The sequence below is a fragment of the Prunus dulcis genome, chromosome 6 (assembly GCF_902201215.1).
Source record: "Prunus dulcis chromosome 6, ALMONDv2, whole genome shotgun sequence".
Classification (NCBI taxonomy): domain Eukaryota; kingdom Viridiplantae; phylum Streptophyta; class Magnoliopsida; order Rosales; family Rosaceae; genus Prunus; species Prunus dulcis.
Genome location: NC_047655.1, coordinates 12,119,225 through 12,132,600, shown reverse-complemented (window position 1 = coordinate 12,132,600; position 13,376 = coordinate 12,119,225). Strand labels below are relative to the sequence as shown.

At 38.4% G+C, this 13,376-nt stretch overlaps 1 protein-coding gene across 1 annotated transcript; it reads right to left on the bottom strand.

Moving 5' to 3' along the window:
• Positions 1-7,170: 7,170 nt before the first annotated feature.
• Positions 7,171-13,126, bottom strand: LOC117630007 (dnaJ homolog subfamily C member 8). The gene is made up of 9 exons (XM_034362703.1): positions 12,834-13,126; positions 11,723-11,813; positions 11,558-11,618; positions 10,657-10,734; positions 10,225-10,298; positions 9,079-9,192; positions 8,872-8,979; positions 7,648-7,686; positions 7,171-7,523 (listed from the first exon to the last, which is right to left on the bottom strand). Exons 1-9 carry the CDS (start codon positions 12,905-12,907, stop codon positions 7,437-7,439), a joined length of 726 nt encoding a protein of 241 aa, XP_034218594.1. The 5' UTR covers positions 12,908-13,126; the 3' UTR covers positions 7,171-7,436.
• Between the last annotated feature and the right edge of the window lie 250 nt (positions 13,127-13,376).

Genomic DNA, 13,376 nt, shown 5'->3' with positions numbered 1-13,376 from the left:
AATGGCTCAAATTACATTAAAACAGAAAAGAAAAGAAAATAAAGCTTATAGACTGAATCATAGACAGACTATGTGTAAGAACCCAAAACAAAATATCAAAAAGAAATAAAATATCTTAAAAAGGTAAGGAAAATATCTTTTAGCGAAATGACCAAATTGCTCTCGCATATTTTATTAGGGGAAAATTTGACTTTTTAATCGAGAAAGAATTTGGGAATTTCGCTTACGCCATTGCGTAGAGCGCGGCGAAAGGAGTTCGTAGACACGGAGTAGACCCGAATTGGAGCTGTAACGAAGAAGTTATGGTCTAAAACCCGCGAAGGGCAAAATGGTAATTTGGCCAAAAGTCAGATTTTATACCCCCTCTCTCTCTTCTCCCCGTCACTTTCTCTCTCCTCCCTCTCTCTCCTTCGCGCGATTTGGGTCGTGCGACCCTTCGCCTTCCAAGGGACGGTCCCGCCACCACAGGCCGAGCCGATCTCCGCCGTGGGTACCTACGGGTCCGCCTTCGTGTCGCCGTCACAACCTGACCGACCTCAACCCCGGGGCCGCCCTGAGCTGGCCGGAAAATTATGTTTTCCGGCGGAGGTTCCTCCGAAGCTACCCAAACTTCCAGCTCGAAATTCTCCTTCGTTTCTCCACCAAATCGATCGAGTAAGGCACCAGGAGCCCGACAGGATTTTAAAAGGAGACCTCCGAGGGATCGAAGTAGCTCGGACCATCTGTGAGTGGACCTTCTTTCATAAATCAGATTTCATGAATGAGTTAATGTGCTTTTATATGAATTGATGTGCATTTATATAAATAAATTTTATAAATGATTTTATATAAATGAGTTTTATAAATGAGGTTATTTGAGTAAGTTTCTTCAGTCAGTCTTTGAGTAAGTTTTATTACGATTTTGAACATGATCAGTACAATATTAGTTCTATAAGTCGGTGCTGCTTATTTACCAGTTACAGAAACAGAGTTTGAGTTTTGAATCAGTTGAGACCGCAGCACGACTTGCGTTTTCCGGTTATTATTCAGATATTTCTTTTTAAAAGGACATTATTTTAAAACCACCTCGTACCCGTTTTTCTTTATGGTGATTACCCAGAGTCGGACCGATGTCTACGGACATCCAGTCTGATTATAGTTCAGTCAGTGCACTTGACTTGCCTCACGAGTTTCGGGGACGCTCGGACCGTGAGTGCCAGGATTTGCGGCTCGGCAGACTTGGTGTCCCGAGACCTGCCAGGATTGCGGCTCGGCTGACTTTATGTCCCCGAGACCTGCCAGGATTGCGGATCAGGCCTGACTACGGTCCCCTGCATCCTGCCAGAGCGACTCGAGTTGACTTGGTGTCATCGAGGAATCTGCCGGCGGGACAGGCTGATCATAGTCCCCTGATTTCGCCAGTTTGCGGCTCGGGTAAGTCTGTGTGACGCCCGAGACCTGCCAGGGAATTGACGGAAGTGACAGGGGTACATACTGGTGGTATTTTCAAAGGATTCTGAGTTTCTTTATTAAATATTGATTTTCAGCTACTATAAATCAATTTTTCTGATTTTTCGGACATAGATCCCTTTTTATTTGTTCAGTTATGAAAGGTTTGAATACTGAGTTTTTATACGCGTTTGATTTCAGTACTTTTATGAAAGCTTTGAATTCAGTGGTTTGTATGAAACTTTCAAGCTTGAATATGACTGATATAGAATGCCTTGAATTGACTATGCGTGATATAAAAAGTAAGTAATTAGTTTTATTTAGCTAAATTTCTTTTACAATGGGGGATATTATGTTTATGAGAATTGCTTTGAAGAACATTATTTTGGTCCACTCACATTTTCAACTTGTTTTTCGCCCCCAGGCCGTAGAAGTACGCGGGATCCACCACCGGGCCAATTATAGTTTCCGCGCCAAGGTAAAGTTTTGCAGAAAATCCTTGCAACCTTGAAAACCCTAGAAAATGCTCTGATATCATGTTGAACATAAGGAACCGAGGTTGGAATCTGTTTGTTGACTTAGTCTGGCTGTTGGTAGGGTTTCTGAGATTGTTTGACAGGTGAAACGTTTTGGGAATGGTCAAAATACAGGGGAGACTCTGCCGAATTTTTGGCAGAAGTCTACGGAAATTTTAAAGAGAATTTGAAGTAAGAAGGGTAAAAAGGTCATTTGTGCCCGACATTTGCCAGGTGTCGGACACGCACAGGACTTGGTTCGAATTCCAAAGTGGAAATTGGGTCGGATCCTGTCACTATGTAAGTTCTGCTCCAAGGCATTAAGCTCAAAGGGTTTATACATCAACACTCCCTTCTAACCCTTTGACTGATTTAACTCCAAGTAGGTTTCTGAGATGCACAAAACGATCCTTGGATAAAGCCTTGGTTAGGATATCTGCAATTTGATCTTCAGATTTGCAATAGATTAGCTCAATCTCCTTTGCTTGGATAGCTTCTCGGATGAAATGGAATTTCCTGCTTATGTGCCTGGATTTCTGATGAAAGACAGGATTCTTTGCCATAGCTATGGCAGAGGTATTATCACACAGAATTGGTGTGCCTTCCACTTGCTCTTCTCCAAAATCCTCAAGTATAAACCTTAGCCATTTAGCTTGTGATGTTGCTTCAGCAGCACTCACATATTCTGCTTCAGCAGTGGACAGAGCTACTATATTCTGTTTGATTGAGGCCCATGAAAACATACCAGATCCCAGAGTAAACACATATCCTGAGGTACTTCTTCTGTCATCCTCACTGCCTGCCCAGTCACTGTCACAGTAGCCTATTAAGGTAGCTGCCTTTCCCTTTTTAAACTCAACTCCATACTCCAGTGTGCCTTGAACATATCTGAACACCCTTTTGGCTGTTCCTATGTGTTTCTTGGTAGGATTGTGCATGAATCTGGCAAGCAAACTAGAGGCAAACATTATGTCTGGTCTAGTAGCTGTCAGGTATAGCAGGCTGCCTACAATCTGCCTATATTCACTTTCATCTGCCATCTCACTTCCATCTTCTTTGCTCAGCCTTTCATTTGCTACTAAGGGGGTCGCCACAGACTTACAGCCTTTTAAACCAAACTTCTCAATCACTTTCATTGCATATTTCTTTTGATGAAGAAATATGTATGTATCAGTCTGCACAACTCCCATGCCAAGAAAATGATAGAGCAGCCCGAGATCAGTCATCTCATAGTGCTTCATCATGTCATTTTTGAATTCTTCAAGCATTTTTACACAACTTCCAGTATAAACAATATCATCCACATAGAGAGAGACAATGAGAATACCTGAGCCTTCATCAGTTTTAATATAAAGTGTAGCTTCACTTGGACTTTTTTTAAAACCTGCCTTGTTGAAGTAGGAATCAATCTCATCATACCATGCCTTTGGGGCTTGTTTTAATCCATACAAGGCCTTGTTCAGCTTATACACTTTGATTTCTTCATTCTTTTGCACAAAACCCTGCGGCTGCTCCACATATACTTCTTCTTTTAGGACTCCATTCAGAAATGCAGATTTTACATCCAATTGATACATATTCCATTCCTTTTGTGCAGCAAGAGCAATCAAGGTCCTAATGGTGTCCAACCTTGCTACAGGGGCAAATGTTTCATTGTAGTCTATTCCAGGTTTCTGTGAGTAGCCTTTTGCCACTAATCTGGCCTTGTTCTTCTACAAAGATCCATCTAGGTTTAGTTTCGTCTTGTAGACCCATTTGACACCAATGATTGGTTTATCAAATGGTCTGTCCACTAGTGTCCATGTGTTATTTTTCTCAATCATTTCCAGTTCAGCCTTCATTGCATTCCTCCAAGACTCATCAAGGTTTGCATCTTCAAAGCTTTCAGGTTCAACAATGCAAATGTTGCACTGAGCCATGATTTCATTTACACTTCTCCATTTCTTTGGTGTGTGGTCAAAGGCTTGTGAGCTTTCACTTATTCTCCCATCCTGCAGGATAGTGTTTTCACCCATTTGAGTTGATATATCCAAGTCTAGACTTGGTTCACAGTTCTGATTTTCAGCAGGCATAGGAACTGTTATTTCTCCCTCTTGTGCATGATCCCACTTCCATAAGCCATCCTCATCAAAGTGCACATCTCTGGACAGAATTATCTTCCTAGTGCTTGGGTCAAATAACCTGTACCCTTTTTCACACAGTCCATAGCCTACAAGGAGGCAACCACTTCTTGAACTTCCAGAGTTTCAAGATCCTTAGAGTGCTCAATCATAGAGCATATAGAGTCATATGACTCTTCATGTGATTCAAGATATCAAACAATCTAGCAAGAGATTCACTGTCTTTCATGCGAGTATATTCAAACTCTCTACGCAATCCTTGCAGTTTTACATTTCGTACCTGTTTATCTCCTCTGAATTCCAGTTTTAGAATATCCCAAGCTCCCTTTGAGGTCTCCTCATTCACAATTCTGGGGAAGAGTTGATCTGAGACAGCACTTTGGATTAATCCAAGTGCACGAGCATCCTTCATCAGAAGCTCAGCCATTGTAGACTTCTCAGCAACCTTAGTCTCTTCTATCTCTTTTTCCTTCTTTGAATCTGGATCATTGCAGCCATGTTCAACCAGATCCCACAGTCCATGAGATTTCAGTATTATTTTCATCCGAATGCTCCAGAATTCATAATTGTCTCCATTGAACACTGGTGTGCGAAGTTCAGAAGTGCTAGATCCTGCCATGTGAGACATTGGATTCAAGCAGTCTCAGCTGCAAACGACGAAGGAAGCTCAGAAACAGCTCAAAGAACAACTCCTTCTCCTTGTTCACAAATTTACGCCCAGCTTAAAATGACCAACCTGGCTCTGATACCATGTTAGACTGCTCTGTATTTTTACAGATTGTAAAGTTTTGGGAAGAAGAGAGAGATCACAGAGAGTGTGTGTGAGAGAGAATGTTGCTCATACTGATAACTTCTAGATTGATGCCTTCGTATTACACTCTACATGTATGTAAGTGTGACTGAGAGAAGAATCTAATTCTCTAACAGATTTACAAAAGTTATTCAATCCTAGCCTTTGATTCTATCATCCTATGAGATGATCCCATTTGTCATGATCTGAAGCTTAGATCCTAGACTAGCTAAGAGACCACTTGGACTATGATCCAATGGCTCAAATTACATTAAAACAGAAAAGAAAAGAAAATAAAGCTTATAGGTACTGAATCATAGACAGACTATGTAACTTCTGCTCCAAGGCATTCAGCTCAAAGGGTTTATACATCAACAGCACAAAAGGGTCGATGAACGCGCCTCCAAGAAACGCATTCTTGTAAAGACCTCGGCGTCGAGCTTGCGATAAATTAGCCTGTCGCTGCCATAAGGGTTTGTGAAGAAGAAAGTGATGTTCCAGTGAGCAGTTATTTTAGGGTTTGTAGCAGAAACGTCGACCTTGAAGGGGTCAGCAGAAAATGAGCCCAGTTGGACGGTTGGGGTGGAGAACCCTTTTGGAGATAAACTGCCGGAGAAAATAAAACAAATAATCATGAAAATAACAAGACAGAAAATAATGAATGCGGTTACATTATCTGCATCCTGAGACATAACCCTTCCGATCTTTTTTGGATACGATGACTGAAGCAGAGGTGCTTCCTCATCAACTTCACCTACACCTGCACTCACCTTTTGGTCTGCCGATTTTCCTCCTTATTCAGTCTTCAAGTTTAGGGTATGTTTGCTTGCTAAGAATGAATGCAGGAGGGAGGAGATTATGAATATAAAGAAAAGCTAGCTAGGCCCTCGTTTCTGGTTTTTGGTGGTGGTGTTAGTTTGTCTTTTAAATAGTGACTAGGGGAGTAGTTTGTTCATAATTCTAAGTCCTAAATACGACAGATAACCACTGAATTATTTGTTGTATGGAATCCGTATTGTCACACAACTTTCTAAATCCCATTAGGAAAAGAACTCTACATACGATCGAATTCGTACGTACGCACATATTACTTGTAGATGAACAATGAATTCTCTCTCTCTCTCTCTCCCTCTCTCGTTTTTGTTTTGGTTCTGTATGGAATACGAGTTCCTATAATGTAACTCTGGTTTGTCCGATTACCCAATCCCCGAGATTGAAGCCGCAGATGAAAGCGGCCTCTCCCTCCAATTCTAATCTCTATTGGTTTAACTTTGGCTAAAACTCACTTTTGGTCCCTACAGTTTAGCACTTCAACCACTTTTGACCTTGTAGTTTCAATTCTGTCAATTTTAACCCTGTAGTTTCGTATTTGTAGCAATTCAAGGACAAGTTAGTATTCCTGTCAATTTCTTTGACCGTGCAAAGGGCAATTTCGTCAATCCAAAAGCCTTGAGCATAGAAGCTCATCTGAAACTCCCCTAATTTCATATTATATAGGGCTTGAAATTGGTCATTTGGATTTAGGGTTCTTCAAAAATTGGGATTAGTGGTTGAATTTTGAGCCCTATTGTGAAATTGGGAGAATTTCAAACAAGCTTTTACACTCGAGGGTTTTTGGTTGACCAAATTGCCCCTGCATCGTTGAAGAAATTGTCAAGAATACTAACATGTCTTTGAATTGCTACAAATACGAAACTACAATGGCAAAATTGACGGAATTGAAACTAGAAGGTCCAAAGTGGTTGAAGTGCCAAACTACAGGGACCAAAAGTGACTTTTGGCCTTTAACTTTTGACTCTCTCCACTCTCACCAATGGATAAGATGCAAATATTGACTTCAACAACATTCATAAATTGACTATAAGATGCAAATAAGACATGGCTTAACTTAAGTGACTATATATAGAGTAGTTCAAACCCCCTCCCTGTAATTTAGATTAGGTTAAAATGAAAAATCGTTTTTATAAAAATACAAAGAGGATTAAGAAATATAATAAGAAAAGGAACAGTTTCATACCATTATCACAATTATTAAGTCCTTCAGGCATAGTTACACAAACCTTAAAATGTGAAGAATTGCTTAGACTTAATCTACATCAAGTTTGTCGTTTGAAGAGAGCATATGCGTGCGTCAGTATATTTTGAAACGAAACGAGGAAATTGGTAACAGATGTGTATATATATTTGGTTTAATTCTTTCATCTTTTTCAAATTGGTAAAAGATAGGAATGTTCCAACAGACGTCTCTACGTTGGACAGTTTCCCACTATATAGATTGTTCGTTTGATCTCTTGTTCGGGACCATAAAATTCACGACTCACAAGAATGAATCTCTTTGTTTTTTTTAGTGACCTTCCCATATTAAGGTCCTGCCTGACAAGATTTAGATATACTATACGGGGTATCAAAACATTATACTAATGATATATCTCACATTTGACACAATGTTAATCCTGTTTACAAAGAAAGATTCATAGGGATGTCATCCTACATCCTGGGCTTTCGAATTTCTAATCCTCAAAAGCTTGGTTAATCGTTGAAACCGCAACCTATTATGACCCTACCAGGCCAAAACCAAGCAATTCAACCTCGTTTTACCGGCCTTTGAACATAAGATTTGTTAGGGTCTTCAGTCTTGAGCTTTGGAGGTCGAATTTCTCCTTTCTTGGCCTGCAAATGAACACACATACAATCGTATATTGAGCAACTATCATTTTCTTTTAAATATTTGAAAGACACGACAATACAGGTCAGTTGTTGCTCATAATAGAGTAGCTGAATGAGCACATCTCACCTTCTTTCCACCCTTCATAAAATCCCTCCAACTTGAAACCTGATCATTAAGTGAAAAGGGAAATGAACAAAAGTGAGGAAATTAAACTTTCATATATCCCTATCAATGGATTTGGAAATTAAAATTCTCAAACTGGAATTGTAGACATAATTTGTCAAAAAACCTAACGACATATTACGCAAATCAAATTAATAACTGTAAAGAACCACATGTCAAGCAATATGAGAGTTGATTGGAAAACTGTGTCCAGTAAAGATTTCCAAAATTTTTGGAAGAAATATAGTTGCAATCATAGACTTGACGGGTAAAAATGAGTTCAAAGCTGGAAACACGGACATCTCCCCGTGATATTTCACATGCATCTTATGCCCTGGAATATGAAAGTTCAATATTACCTTTGAAGAAGGAAATAAAATACTTTGCAGCCTTAGGAAAATAAAAATATCAAGATACAACATATATTTCAATGGAGATGCCATTCAAAAATTCAGTGGGCACTGGGTAATAACAAGACGTACAGGTTAGGTTCTCACAGATCCTGACAAGAGAATGGCATCTAATAATATATGGAATGTGAGGTGGTTTGAAGTCCCCAAGTTCTTGGATATTTAAATGCTTCCTGAGGGCTTACTAGTATAGATAACCATAAAAGTTCACAATTCAAATAAGACCTAACCATCAGCACCCATTTGGACCATGACAACCACAAACTAGCCATTGTCAATTTGATTAAACGTTGGCTTCATTGTGGACAACTGAACACGTGTCTGTAGCATGTCCAAAATATCTATATTAACTGCTCATATCTCCTCCGTTCCTCATTCTTTTATTTTATTTGGTTGGCATTTAAATGTATGAGACAGGCAGTTGAATCAACTGTTTCAGTTATATTAAGCAGGCAAGATCCCCTACATTGACTAGATTTTGTTGAATGAAAAAACTTATGAATAGAATAAATTTTGAGTTCTACATAGTACATGCATAACCTGGGAATAACAGGGGCAACTCCCCTTTACCTTAGACCTTTAATCATGAGAACAACCAAACACATCCAACAGATAACAACATTTAGCTACAATCTTGTAAACTTTAAAGCATAAACATAGAATTAAAAACCATGTCTAAAGGAACTGATGACAATAACTACCTCATATTGTAAATTCAAGCCCAACTGCGCACATTATGTTGCCATACATAGAAAAGAGCAAAAAGATAGAAACAAACCCTTTGTTCTCTTGTTCCTTCCCATTGTTCCTCATGCTCCCTTTTTCTTTTCCACATCTCTTTGGTTTCTTCTTCATCTTTTTTCAATCTACCTTCCTCTTCTGATATCTAAATGGCAATGAAGACAAAGAAAACAATTATATGGAACTTTAAATACGCAAAGCTCAATGAATCAGAGGAAGAAAAAAAACTACATTTTCAGCATACCCTCATTTGCATTTTTCTCCTTCGCCATTCTTGTTCTGTTAATATTTCTCGAACCTTCATTTTCAGTTCTTGCTGGAACTCTTCTGACTGTTCATACTGTTGTTCATATTTCCCCTGTATCATATAACAAAGAGGCACAATGTTTACTTGGTTGCTTCCCAAGCCAGGAATTGGGAAAGGCCAACAAAAACTAACTACTTGAATTATGGACCCCCATCTCCAAAACACTCCCCATTCCCTTCCTCACAACAGGGGAAACGTCAAAAGAAATATAAAAGGAATATTACGTAAATCAGTAAATAAAGAAGGATAGAGAAGGAACCATAACTAAAAAGCTATATGAATAGTATGCAAAGTAAAAATGAACCTGAAAAGTATTTTCAATATCCTATGCTATCAAAGAAACATAAAGAGTAATACAACCTGACTTATGAATCTTTATTTATTTATAAGTAACAGGAATTTTCATCAAGAAGAAAAGAGTAAAAAATAGTGAACACTGTCCACTTCTGAAAACAAATAAACATGAAACCTGGAACAACAAAACTCTATCATAAGAGGAATACAACAACGCAAAACCAGAATTTCCAAAGAACTATAGAACAACTGCTTTCATATCTAGTAAAATAAAATAGGGGGCTGATTTTCCCACTCCCCTTTTGTCCACTTATACTCCCCTTTGTTTTTTTAATACTTGTTACTCTAACATAAAAGGGAGTGTCAGTGGACAAAAGAGGAGTGGGAGCATACAATTTCCAACAAATGGAGTGTAAGTGGACAAAAGAAGAGTGGGAAAATCAGCTCCCATAAAATAACATAAATTTTATCTCTCTTTCCAACAAAAATCGTGTGATAGGGGTTATTAGCTGAAAGTTCAGTAAACAGCCATTTATCTAGGGCATTCTTCATGGGGCACTTTACCATCAGCAATAAGATATAGAAACCCCCACCATCACTAATTTACTAATTTTGTAATTTCTTTTGGGCGATATTAATTCTATAAGGCAAATCTACCTAATTAATTATAAAGATTTATCGGGCAAAAGAAAAAGGATCTAAATCTGTAAATGATGCCACCAGATTGGTCATAACAAGAAATATATGCAACATATGCAAGCAAAAAAGATTTCGGGGATCTGAAAGTACCTCATCAACTAATGATTTAATTTTAGAAGCTGTATCTTTCTTCAACTGCTTCTTCCTTTTTGCTCTAAGTTCATCTGCAGTCCATATTAAGAAATTATAATTGCTTTTCCCCCTCCACTAGCACAAACCCCACCCAAAGAACAAATAACTTAATAATGAAGAATGAAAGATGCGAGAAGGATAAATGGATTATACATTACTTCAGGATGGCACAAAATAATTTATCCACACCTATATGCTTGCACGTAATATATGGCCAAATGAGTAGCAAGAAAATTTACAGATCTGTAATTTGAATGCTTCATACTTATCTAATCTAACCAAACCACATTTTGAGATTTGTTAATGCTTTTGGATTTATTAAGAGCCCAATGTAGATAGGAAACTCTAGCCACAAAAACAAACAAAAAAGAACTAGACTTTAGTACTGACCTTTGGCTGCATTGACTTGGCTAATAATATAATCCCTTTCCTGTTGATCAAGTAAGAGCTGTTGCGCTTTTGCCAATGCTGCCAACAAAGCAATAGCCAAAGGTTAATTTAAGCAAACATTTCAATATAGAAATACAAATGTCCAGTAATATATGCATTACAGATAATTTGCATCCATACTCTGTACAAAACCAAAACATTAGGAAGCACCACACTGTCAACAGCTGCCTACCAACAAGGTAACGACAATGCATCTAATGTGATGTCATCTTGCACATGTTCAAAGTAAAAAATTACCAACCTAAAACACAATACTAACACAAATGACACATTCAAGATCATTATTTTTTTCAATTTTCTTTTTCGAGAAATAAAGAGTATACTGATAAAAGTCGTAGGTACAAAAAACTTCTGCCTAGCTGTGAACAAGATATCCACAATCTAGGCAAAACTATATGATAATTCTATTAAATCGAGCATACAACTACAAACATCTCTCTAAACACAGAATACAGAAGCCAACTTAGCTCCCAGCTGCAACCAATGCCAAATGGGTACCCATTGCCCATCCCTAACTAAAGGTAACAAAGCTGCCCTAGTATGAACTAGAGTAATGAATGTATAGACGATACTTAAGAATTTAAAGATCAATACTGGTACTACAGAATTCACAGATACTTCAGTCTACGTATAAGCTTACTGAAGCTATCCAGAATCATGTCCATTCATGTATGTTTCCAGTAATATGTGTTAGTTCAGGGTTGAAATCATGTCAAAACACATTAAAATCATCAAATTTAATTTCAAAGGAAAACTATATACCAAACGTATGTTCAGTAAAAAACTTGAAATAAAAATGAATTTAAACCCAACACACGGTATAAAACATAGATTTAAGCACCTCCAAAAGCCTCCTTAGCCTGTGGATGCTTGCACTTATCGGGGTGAACCATTAAAGATAACTGTAAGCAATTCAAATAAATATGTGTCAACCAATGACTGAATCATAGGTAAGAAATCACCAAGAAAATGGTCATACCAAATTTAAGTTGAAGGAGGGAATTACCTTACGATACTGCTTTTTGACATCTTCTGGGGATGCATCAAAGGGTAAGTTAAGATACTCAAAAGGATTTAACTTGAAGCACGAGAGGATCCTACATATTTTTGCCAATGCCGAGAAAAAGTTAATTAGATACTTGTGACATACCTACAAAATGTTTCTTTGCATTGTGTGATAAACTGATAGCGACATATATTACATTTTATTTATAAGAAGCTCAAAATTCATTCAAAGAGAGAGAAGACTAAGTTGAGTGGGTAATGTCCAGTTGTGTATCCTTTATGGACAATGCTGTTTAGGGAGACCCAAGTTGAGTTGGGCGATTCCAGAATCTTGTGCTGCATTACCATGTGCAAAGCCAAAGTTTTTTGGAGGGAGGAAAAGGGGCTTGGTGCAAGGTAGATATGCTGTACTGGCAATATTTTGGGCTGTTTGGATGGAGAGAAGCAAGAGACTTTTTTAAGATGCTAAAGGGGAGTGGATTTTTCATGGGACAGAGTTTACTTCTCAGAATCCATGTGGGCTTCACAACCCCAGAAAACAAAGCACCCTCTTCTCTAACAATTTGAACATTTATCTAACAATACATTAGACAAAACGCTCAGCTAGCTTGACCTATTTCAATCTATCCATTATATAGCATTCGGCAATGCGTACATGCACATTCTTCTAATCTAGTCCAAAAATAATGCACAAGTACACACATGTACTTCGAAAAAATTCCAACAACACATTTCAATCATATTAAACGCATTAGTGCAAACCGCAGCTCCATAAATCTTGTCGAAGTATGTATGAAAAATAAAAAGATATTTGAAATGCAGTACACCTCATTAATAACTCTAATTCCCAGCCAAACCCATAAGTAGGCAATACATATTACAACCTATTCGATTTCAATCAGGGCAATACATATTGCAGCGACGTGAATTTCAATCAGGGTTCCTTTAATTGCCCACATATATAAATAACCCCATCGCTAGAACCCTAGTTACCAATTAAACTGTAACCATAACCACATCGTTTAGAACAAATCCATATTATAACTCATATTCAATGACATACACACACATATAACATATATGTACATGCACACAAAGAGAGAGAAAGAGACCTGAGGACTTGGTTGTCCCTCTCAACTTCACTAACTTCAGCGAAGAAGTTCTTGAGAAGCAAATCGTCGTCCATGGATGTCTCACCCCCCTAAGAATTTCGATCTGGATCGAGCGTACCCAATCGCGGCACGGTATCGATCTGGAACGAAAGATTTAACGACTCAGTTCCAGAGGAGAGAACACTACCTGATAGACGACGTCGCTGCTACAGAACAGTACCTGACCTTTGACAGCAGACGAACAATCGAGGGCACAGGAGGGAGAGTGCTACACGTTTGATTTTTTGGACGAATAGATCGAAGAGGTGGGACGGGTGCTAAATGGATGCAAACGGCTCTAGTCCGTTGGATGTAATCCAACGGATGAAAAGAAATCCAATCTTACAGTAGAAACGGGTAAAATAAAATCCGTATTTCTAATGAACACCCGACTAAACTCGAACAAAACGTAGCCTTCACTCTCTCCAACCAGTGAAACTTCCTCTTCTTCCACACCAAGTCCACCATGGATGATCGCGGAGATCCAATCTTCCCTCTCACATT

Excerpts from the sequence above, each read along its gene's own strand:
- LOC117630007 (XM_034362703.1), bottom strand. The coding sequence starts at position 12,907 with ATGGACGACGATTTGCTTCTCAAGAACTTCTTCGCTGAAGTTAGTGAA. Across the intron at positions 11,814-12,833 it reads AGGGACAACCAAGTCCTCAG|GATCCTCTCGTGCTTCAAGT; the intron begins GTCTCTTTCTCT and ends AAAAATATGTAG. Across the intron at positions 9,193-10,224 it reads TTAAATCATTAGTTGATGAG|GGGAAATATGAACAACAGTA; the intron begins GTACTTTCAGAT and ends TATATGATACAG.